Source organism: Oryza sativa, chromosome 4 (assembly GCF_034140825.1).
Source record: "Oryza sativa Japonica Group chromosome 4, ASM3414082v1".
In the NCBI taxonomy this organism is placed as follows: Eukaryota; Viridiplantae; Streptophyta; class Magnoliopsida; order Poales; family Poaceae; genus Oryza; species Oryza sativa.
This window is the reverse complement of record NC_089038.1, coordinates 10,743,428-10,753,762: the sequence shown is the minus strand read 5'-3', so window position 1 is coordinate 10,753,762 and position 10,335 is coordinate 10,743,428. Positions and strand designations below refer to the sequence as shown.

Here is a 10,335-nt window from a genome sequence, read left to right as displayed (position 1 = left end):
AACTCCGAGAATTGGACAGAGGAGGACCAGAGGAGAAGCCAGGCCAAAGGCCAGGCCAGGGGGGCCCTGCCCAGGTTTGGCCGAACCAGTGGGGTTCGGCCGAACCCTGGTGTGCGCCGTTGGATCGAGGTTTTGGCGTGGACAGTCCTGATCATCTCCCAATGACGGTTGTGGGGAAGTTCGGACATTTCCCCTTTGCCAACCGTCATACCTACCCCTATATAAGGACATCATCTCACTCACTTCAACACACACTTCCAAGCTGAGCTGAATTATAAGAGGCTCTATTATACTATATTGTATACTAGAATAGGAAGAGAGTAGAGTAGAAGAAGTCGGAAGAATTCCGAAGTTATCGGTAATCTTCTCCTATTTCTTTTATTCTGTTTATTACTCTGAATTCAATATAATATTCTTCTTGAGTAATTTTGATGAGGACATCAACACCATCGATACATCCACGTCCCCCCATGTACAGCATGATGGTCCTATTACCCGCGCTCGTGCACGTCAACTAAATTATCAGGTGAGTTCTTTCTTGAGTTCATATTCCTCGTCTTTATACCCCGGAGACGCGTGCACTCGTGTTTTACTCAGGAACGATGGAGAGGATCCAAAGGGAAGAGGATTCGCGCGGGGTGGATTCGGACTGCAGGGCAGCGCCAACTTCTGACGGCCGCCACGACTTCATGCGAACTCCGATTTGGGCGTGCAAGTACTTCATGGAAAGCTTATCAAGTCTACTTTCAAATGGATCCAGCCACATGTCCATATCTGTTCTGGAGCGGCCGCAATTGTCATTTTACTCCCGACTATTTTCTGTCCATGGTGCTGCGTCACCTCTTTTGGCCCAATGGGCTGTGTATCCAAGTTGGGCCCATTAGGGGCACGTCCTAGGGTTGGAGCACGACCCTATGGTCGTTCTTCCCCTCTTTTTATACCTCTAGTCACCGCCAAGAACAGGCGGGTTTTGATGATAGAGATAGCTTCTTGCTACCAGCTCGCAGCGCGCGTGTTGGCTAAACCGCCCGTCTGCCTGTAATCGGAACCCCACCATATTGAGTTTGATAGTGAAACTTTCATCTTTATCTAGCAATTTCAGTGCTTGTCCTACTTGTTCTTGCTTGTTCTTCGATTGCTTGCAGGACGAGTGCCCTCGTGGCCGGGTTGACGCGCACCACAAGTTCGCGGTGACCATTGGAGACGGTGTATCGGTTGCTAAGGCGCAGCGTCTTTGGACAGTTGTAGTCGGGCCGTGAACGTCGTCTTCATCTAATCGAGTTATCCCTTACCTCTCATCGAAAGATCGGGCCACAAACCCTAGCGGGCCACAACCGATACAATGATGATGTTTTTTCTAAAATTAAATTTAAAATTCCTCCTTTTGATGGAAAATATGATCCTGATGCGTACCTCTCTTGGGAGATTGCTGTTGACCAAAAATTTGCATGCCATGAGTTTCCTGAGAACACTAGAGTTAGAGCTGCTACGAGTGAGTTCACCGATTTTGCTTCGGTTTGGTGGATAGAACATGGCAAGAAAAATCCTAATAACATGCCACAAACTTGGGATGCTTTGAAACGGGTCATGCGGGCTAGATTTGTTCCTTCTTACTATGCACGTGACTTGCTGAATAGGTTGCAACAATTGAGACAGGGTGTGAAAAGTGTAGAGGAATATTATCAGGAGTTACAAATGGGCTTGCTTCGTTGTAATTTAGAGGAAACTGAGGACGCTGCCATGGCTAGATTTTTGGGTGGGTTAAACCGCGAGATTTATGACATCGTAGACTATAAAGTTTACACTAATATGACCCGATTGTTTCATCTTGCTTGTAAGGCTGAAAGGGAAGTGCAGGGACGACGTGCTAGTGCCAAGGCTAATTTTTCTGCAGGTAAAACTTCATCATGGCAGACACGCACCACTCCTCCGGCTGGCCGTACTACTTCTCCATCTTCCACACCCACAACCAGTCGAGCAGCACCTCCTCCATCTGGTGACAAGTCAGCGATAAAGGCTGCTCAGCCAGCACCGAGTGCTTCTTCAATGGCATCCACAGGCCGAATGAGAGATGTTCAGTGCCACCGTTGCAAGGGCTTTGGGCATGTGCAGCGTGACTGCCCTAGCAAGCGAGTTTTGGTAGTAAAAAACGATGGTGAGTACTCCTCTGCTAGTGATTTCGATGATGATACACTTGCTTTGCTTGCGGCTGACCATGCAGATAATGAGCCACCGGAAGAGCACATTGGGGCTGCATTTGCGGATCACTATGAGAGCCTCATTGTGCAGCGTGTCCTTAGCGCACAAATGGAGAAGGCGGAGCAAAATCAGCGACACACGTTGTTCCAAACAAAGTGTGTCGTCAAAGAGCGTTGTTGCCGCATGATCATTGATGGAGGTAGCTGCAACAACTTGGCTAGCAGCGAGATGGTGGAGAAGCTTGCACTTAGCACCAAACCGCACCCACATCCATACTGCATCCAATGGCTGAACAACAGTGGTAAGGCGAAGGTAACAAAACTGGTGCACATTAATTTTGCAATTGGAAATTACCATGATGTTGTTGAATGTGATGTTGTGCCCATGCAAGCTTGTAATATTCTGCTAGGTAGACCATGGCAATTTGATAGGGATTCTATGCATCATGGTAGGTCAAACCAGTACTCTTTTCTGTACCATGATAAGAAAATTGTGTTGCATCCCATGTCTCCTGAAGATATTTTGCGTGATGATGTTGCTAAGGCTGCCAAATCCAAATGTGAGAGTGATAAAAAAGCCCAATCTGATGGCAAGAAACCTGAGACAATCAATTTGAAACCCAGATACTTACTTGCTACTAAATCTGATATTAATGAGTTGATTGCATCACCTTCAGTTGCCTATGCTTTGGTATGCAAAGATGCTTTGATTTCACTTCACGATATGCAGCATTCTTTGCCCCCTGCTGTTGCTAACATTTTGCAGGAGTACTCTGATGTGTTTCCCAAGGAAGTGCCACCGGGGCTGCCACTGGTGCGCGGCATTGAGCATCAAATCGACTTGATCCCAGGTGCTTCCCTACCGAATCGTGCGCCATACCGAACCAACCCTGAGGAAACCAAGGAGATTCAGCGTCAAGTTCATGAGTTGCTTGATAAAGGGTATGTACGCGAGTCTCTTAGTCCATGTGCGGTTCCGGTAATTTTGGTACCAAAGAAAGATGGTTCATGGCGTATGTGTGTTGATTGTAGAGCTATTAATAACAATACCATTCGATATCGTCATCCTATTCCTAGGTTAGATGATATGCTTGATGAATTGAGTGGCTCTATTGTGTTCTCCAAAGTTGATTTGCGTAGTGGTTACCACCAGATTCGTATGAAGTTGGGTGATGAATGGAAAACAACATTTAAAACAAAGTTTGGGTTGTATGAGTGGTTAGTGATGCCTTTTGGTTTAACTAATGCACCCAGCACTTTCATGAGGTTGATGAATGAGGTTTTGCGTCCTTTCATTGGAAAATTTGTGGTGGTCTACTTTGATGATATCTTGATTTACAGCAAGTCTATGGGTGAACATTTTAATCATTTACGTGCTGTTTTTAATGCTCTTCGTGATGCACGTTTATTTGGTAACCTTAAGAAGTGCACCTTTTGCACAGATCGAGTTTCTTTTCTTGGCTATGTTGTAACTCCGCAGGGGATTGAGGTTGATCAAGCCAAGGTTGAGGCAATTCAGAGTTGGCCGACTCCTAAAACGGTCTCACAAGTGCGGAGCTTTCTAGGACTCGCGGGGTTCTATCGCCGCTTTGTGCAGGATTTCAGCACCATTGCTGCACCATTGAATGCGCTTACAAAGAAGGGAGTGCCTTTCACTTGGGGCACATCACAAGAGAACGCCTTCCACATGTTGAAAGATAAGTTGACTCATGCACCTCTCCTCCAACTTCCCGATTTTAATAAGACTTTTGAACTTGAATGTGATGCTAATGGGATTGGATTGGGTGGTGTTTTTCTACAAGAAGGAAAACCTGTTGCATATTTTAGTGAAAAGTTGAGTGGGCCTGTTCTGAATTATTCTACTTATGATAAGGAATTGTATGCTCTTGTGCGAACTTTAGAAACATGGCAGCATTATTTGTGGCCCAAGGAATTTGTCATACATTCTGATCATGAGTCTTTGAAGCATATTCGTAGTCAAGGGAAGCTGAACCGTAGACATGCTAAATGGGTTGAATTTATTGAATCTTTTCCTTATGTTATCAAACACAAGAAAGGGAAGGAGAACATCATTGCTGATGCTTTGTCTAGGAGATACACTTTGTTGACACAACTTGACTACAAGATTTTTGGCCTGGAAACAATCAAAGACCAATATGCGCATGATGCTGATTTTAATGATGTGTTGCTGCATTGTAAGGATGGAAGAACATGGAACAAATTCGTTATCAATGATGGGTTTGTTTTCAGAGCTAACAAGCTATGCATTCCAGCTAGCTCCGTTCGCCTGTTGTTGTTGCAGGAAGCGCATGGAGGCGGTTTGATGGGACATTTTGGCGCCAAGAAGACACATGACATCCTTGCTAGTCATTTCTTTTGGCCACAGATGCGAAGAGATGTTGGCAGGTTCGTTGCTCGCTGCGCTACATGTCAAAAGGCTAAGTCACGCTTACATCCACATGGTTTGTATATCCCTCTTCCTGTTCCTACTGTTCCTTGGGAAGATATTTCAATGGACTTTGTGTTAGGATTGCCTAGGACCAAGAGGGGGCGTGATAGCATTTTTTGTGGTTGTGGATAGATTTTCTAAAATGGCACATTTCATACCATGTCATAAAACTGATGATGCTTCTCATATCGCTGATTTGTTCTTTCGAGAAATTGTTCGCTTGCATGGTGTGCCAAACACAATTGTTTCTGATCGTGACACAAAATTTCTTAGCCATTTTTGGAGAACTTTGTGGGCTAAATTGGGGACTAAACTTTTGTTTTCTACTACTTGTCATCCCCAAACTGATGGACAAACTGAAGTGGTGAATAGAACCTTGTCTACTATGCTTAGGGCTGTTTTGAAGAAAAATATCAAGATGTGGGAAGAATGCTTGCCTCATATTGAATTTGCTTATAATCGTTCCTTGCATTCTACTACAAAAATGTGCCCTTTTCAGATTGTGTATGGTTTGTTGCCTCGTGCTCCAATTGATTTGATGCCTTTACCATCTTCTGAAAAACTGAATTTTGATGCTAAGCAACGTGCTGAGTTGATGTTAAAACTGCATGAGACAACTAAAGAAAACATAGAGCGCATGAATGCTAAGTATAAGTTTGCTGGTGACAAAGGTAGAAGGGAATTGAATTTTGAACCTGGAGATTTGGTTTGGTTGCATTTGCGAAAAGAACGATTTCCTGATTTGAGAAAGTCTAAATTGATGCCTAGAGCTGATGGACCATTTAAAGTGTTAGCAAAGATTAATGAGAATGCATATAAGATTGATTTGCCTGCAGATTTCAGGGTTAGTTCCACATTTAACGTTGCAGATTTGAAGCCGTATTTGGGAGAAGAAGATGAGCTTGAGTCGAGGACGACTCAAATGCAAGAAGGGGAGGATGATGAGGACATCAACACCATCGATACATCCACGTCCCCCCATGTACAGCATGATGGTCCTATTACCCGCGCTCGTGCACGTCAACTAAATTATCAGGTGAGTTCTTTCTTGAGTTCATATTCCTCGTCTTTATACCCCGGAGACGCGTGCACTCGTGTTTTACTCAGGAACGATGGATAGGATCCAAAGGGAAGAGGATTCGCGCTGGGTGGATTCGGACTGCAGGGCAGCGCCAACTTCTGACGGCCGCCACGACTTCATGCGAACTCCGATTTGGGCGTGCAAGTACTTCATGGAAAGCTTATCAAGTCTACTTTCAAATGGATCCAGCCACATGTCCATATCTGTTCTGGAGCGGCCGCAATTGTCATTTTACTCCCGACTATTTTCTGTCCATGGTGCTGCGTCACCTCTTTTGGCCCAATGGGCTGTGTATCCAAGTTGGGCCCATTAGGGGCGCGTCCTAGGGTTGGAGCACGACCCTATGGTCGTTCTTCCCCTCTTTTTATACCTCTAGTCGCCGCCAAGAACAGGCGGGTTTTGATGATAGAGATAGCTTCTTGCTACCAGCTCGCAGCGCGCGTGTTGGCTAAACCGCCCGTCTGCCTGTAATCGGAACCCCACCATATTGAGTTTGATAGTGAAACTTTCATCTTTATCTAGCAATTTCAGTGCTTGTCCTACTTGTTCTTGCTTGTTCTTCGATTGCTTGCAGGACGAGTGCCCTCGTGGCCGGGTGGACGCGCACCACAAGTTTGCGGCGACCATTGGAGACGGTGTATCGGTTGCTAAGGCGCAGCGTCTTTGGACAGTTGTAGTCGGGCCGTGAACGTCGTCTTCATCTAATCGAGTTATCCCTTACCTCTCATCGAAAGATCGGGCCACAAACCCTAGCGGGTTCGCATCAAATTTAGATTTATCTTGTGAAAATTATCTCTTGGTTAGTTCCTAAATAGCATACGGGATTATTATTCACTATAATCAACTAAAATATAGTGATTGCTTTGGTGAGTTATAAACACTAAAGTAGATATTAATTGCTTAGACGTGGTATTTATGTAATTGTTATCCAGTAATTGTTGTGTATCCCATAGTATGTTTGAGGTGTGTGTAGAGGTGGTGACAACCCTCGAGATCACTTAAGTCCTCCCTGTCCGGGTACGTAGTAGAGCGATATCTGGGAACAGCGGGCTGCCACTGCCTAGACACTGTTAAGCTTTCCCTAGACACTGTTTCTCACTAGTAAATCCTCTCTATCCTGGCCTATCATATGCTTGGTTTCTTTGGATGAACCGGAGGAAGATCTGACCACACACGTTCCCTTGGATTCGATACAATTGGAATACTCCGTAGGGGAAGTGCTACTTCGGTATATCCGTGCGCTTGCGGATTTTATATGTGACCATATTAAATACCAACAAGCAGATCGAAAACGAATCAATCGGTGCAGCTTGGTCCAGATTCACTAATTTAGTGCAGTCCGGTCCAACCCTGTCCTTACCCGAGTATGTCCTTCTCCAACATTTCCATACGGGTTTGGATAAGGAGTATGCATTCTATATGGGCATAACCGTTGGAGGATCATTCATGCACAAAACGCTATCAAAAGGAAGGACAATTTTGGATCGCATTCTAGAAAACACTTCCTTCATGACGCAACCCAAGGAACCCCAGCCGGAGGCATCTGTGTCGAAGATAGAGGAGCCTCTAATGATCGAGCCACTCGCCAAACCATCCACTTTTGCTAGCTCGATTGATGAGAAGGTTCCTGAGCAGCAGTCCGTTGAGAATGAAGAAATTCAAACTCCGGATTGTGCCGCAATCATGTTCAGGGACGGTTTTGACGAATACTACAGCAATACCCTGAACTATTTTAGCAAGAGGAAACCACCCGTTCCTTTGTCACCTCTCGATCCTATGGAACTCGAGTTCCTACGAGAAACCGTCCGGGAGTTAACATCCATAATGAGCGATGAATGGCTAAGGGAGGCAGAGCTTTCATCCGAAGTACTTCAGATAAATACCGCTCCCCCAATCATTCCTTACAATCTGGAAGGGAACGACGTCGGTATTCTCTACAGTCCAACTGTCCGGACCAATCTCGTATCCGAGTATTTTGCACTCGCTTATTTAAGCGTTAAGGCAGTGACCCCGATAAACAAATTCTTCAAGCATCCAAATGGAATCATCATCAAAGGATTTGGAATTGTACAAGATGTACCTGTCCGCATTGAAGACAGGGAGGCGATCTTGGATTTCCACATCTTTGAAATCCAAGACTTTGATATCCTAATCGGGTTCCCATTGAGCAACTTCTCATCAAAACACCTCGATTAGGTAGCCTCAAAATAACACTGGGAGGGAATGAATTCTCAATTCCATTCTCGCGGGCAAGGATCACCTTGACCGACCCTCTCCCAGAAATTGAGTCAGCAGAAGAGGTTACCGCATTTCCTCCTCATGAGTCTCCCGAGGCCCTTCTGGAAGATGAGGTCCCCGACTTCATCAAGGAAGAAGCAGATCCCGGTGAGACTCTCGACCTGCCAATCATGGAACCACCACCTCGACCTCCGCTTGAGCTTAAACCTCTATCTCCAGGCCTACGATATGCCTTCCTACACAATGACATAGAGGCCCTTGTCATAATCAGTGACAAACTCTCTGAAGACGAGACTCAACGTCTTCTCACCGTGTTGGAGAAGCATCGTTCTGTTCTTGGCTACTCGCTTCAGGACCTTAGGGGGATTAATCCTGCGCTTTGCACTCATCATATTCCTATTGACCCCGAGAGTACTCCCTCTAGGGAACCTCAACGACGGCTCAATAATACAATGCGAGATGCTGTAAAGAAAGAGGTCTTGAAACTCCTGCATGCGGGATTATCTATCCCATACCATACAGTGAGTGAGTTAGCCCAGTCCAGGTTGTGCGGAAGAAGGGAGGAATGACGGCCGTTGCAAATGCTCAAAATGAACTAATTCCACAACGAACCGTAACCGGATGGAGGATGTGTATCAATTACAGGAAACTCAACAAGACTACAAAAAAGGATCATTTTCCGCTACCCTTCATTGATGAAATGTTGGAACGGCTGGCAAATCATTCCTTTTTCTATTTCCTAGATGGGTATTCCAGGTATCATCAAATTCCTATCCATCTGGAGGACCAAAGTAAGACTACGTTCACATGTCCATATGGCACCTATGCATATCGTAGGATGTCTTTCGGACTGTGCAACGCTCCTGCATCTTTCCAAAGATGTATGATGTCTATTTTCTCGGACATGATTGAAGATATCATGGAAATCTTCATGGATGACTTCTCAGTTTATGGAAAGACTTTCGGTCATTGTCTGCAGAATCTAGACAAAGTCTTACAACGATGCCAAGAAAAGGACCTGGTGCTTAATTGGGAAAAGTGCCATTTCATGGTCCGTGAAGGGATAGTTCTTGGTCATCGGGTGTCCGAACGAGGAATCGAATTTGATCGTGCTAAAATTGATGTGATAGATCAGCTTCCTCCTCCCGTGAACATCAAAGGAATCCGCAGTTTCTTGGGACATGCCGACTTTTATAGAAGGTTCATCAAAGACTTTTCTACAATCGCCAGACCCCTGACAAATCTGCTAGCCAAGGATACGCCCTTTGAGTTCGATGACGCGTGTTTAAAATCTTTTGAAATTCTCAAAAAGGCACTCGATTCTGGTCCAATCATTCAACCTCCTGATTGGACTCTGCCCTTCGAGATTATGTGTGATGCAAGTGACTTTGCTGTTGGTGCGGTCTTGGGCCAAACCAAAGATAGAAAGCATCATGCAATCTGCCACGCTAGCAAAACTCTAACCGAAGCCTAGTTGAATTATGCAACTACTGAAAAAGAGCTGCTCGCAGTTGTTTTTCTATCGATAAGTTTAGATCTTACTTAGTGGGAGCCAAGGTAATAATTTATACTGATCATGCTGCTTTGAAATACCTGCTCACTAAGAAAGATGCTAAACCACGCCTCTTAAGATGGATTTTGCTGCTCAAAGAATTTGACTTAGAAATTAAAAATAAAAAGGGAGTAGAAAATTCCGTAGCAGATCATTTGTCCAGACTGCAGATCACTAACATGCAGGAACAGCCGATAAATGATTTCTTAAGAGATGACATGCTGATGACGGTTCGCGACTCCAACCCGTGTTGTGCTATGCCAACATAGTGAATTACATGGTATCCAAATACATACCACCAGGGGAAAATCATTGAAAGCTGAAGTATGAAAGTCGCCGTCATATATGGGATGAGCCATACCTATATCGAGTCTGTTCCGATGGCTTGCTGCGAAGATGTGTGCCAACTGATGAAGGACTTAGGATTATAGAGCGATGCCATGCCTCACCTTATGGTGGCCATTACGATGCATTCCGCACCCAGGCCAAGATCTGGCAAAGTGGTTTCTTCTGGTCCACAATGTACGAAGACTCAAAATACAAGCTGCCAGAGGCAAGGAGGAATCACTGCTCGCGATGCAATGCCCCTCACATACAATTTGCAAGTCGGGATATTCGATGTTTGGGGTATAGACTTCATGGGACCTTTCCCTAAGTCTCGCAACTGCGAGTACATTCTGGTGGCAGTCGACTATGTCTCCAAGTGGGTTGAGGCTATGCCGTGCAGCGCCGCGGATGCGAGGCATGCCAAGAATATGTTCAAGGAAACCAAATACTGATGTTCAACTCCAGGGTTAAGCTTTTCGGTCACGAAAAA

The 10,335-nt window shown here is 45.1% G+C and overlaps 1 protein-coding gene across 1 annotated transcript; it reads left to right on the top strand.

The window, feature by feature from the left end:
- Nucleotides 1-2,064: 2,064 nt before the first annotated feature.
- Nucleotides 2,065-10,297, top strand: LOC136356170 (uncharacterized). Its single transcript, XM_066309752.1, has 3 exons — nucleotides 2,065-3,610; nucleotides 7,925-8,113; nucleotides 10,152-10,297. The coding sequence occupies exons 1-3, from the start codon at nucleotides 2,065-2,067 to the stop codon at nucleotides 10,295-10,297; spliced, it is 1,881 nt and encodes a 626-aa protein (XP_066165849.1).
- The last annotated feature ends 38 nt before the right edge of the window (nucleotides 10,298-10,335 follow it).

What these genes read in the sequence shown, in the direction of transcription:
- LOC136356170 (XM_066309752.1), top strand. Translation starts at nt 2,065, where the DNA reads ATGAGAGATGTTCAGTGCCACCGTTGCAAGGGCTTTGGGCATGTGCAG. An exon ending in TCGTGATGCACGTTTATTTG is followed by an intron (nt 3,611 to 7,924) that starts GTAACCTTAAGA and finishes CACCTCGATTAG; the next exon opens with GTAGCCTCAAAATAACACTG. An exon ending in CAAGGAAGAAGCAGATCCCG is followed by an intron (nt 8,114 to 10,151) that starts GTGAGACTCTCG and finishes TTTGGGGTATAG; the next exon opens with ACTTCATGGGACCTTTCCCT.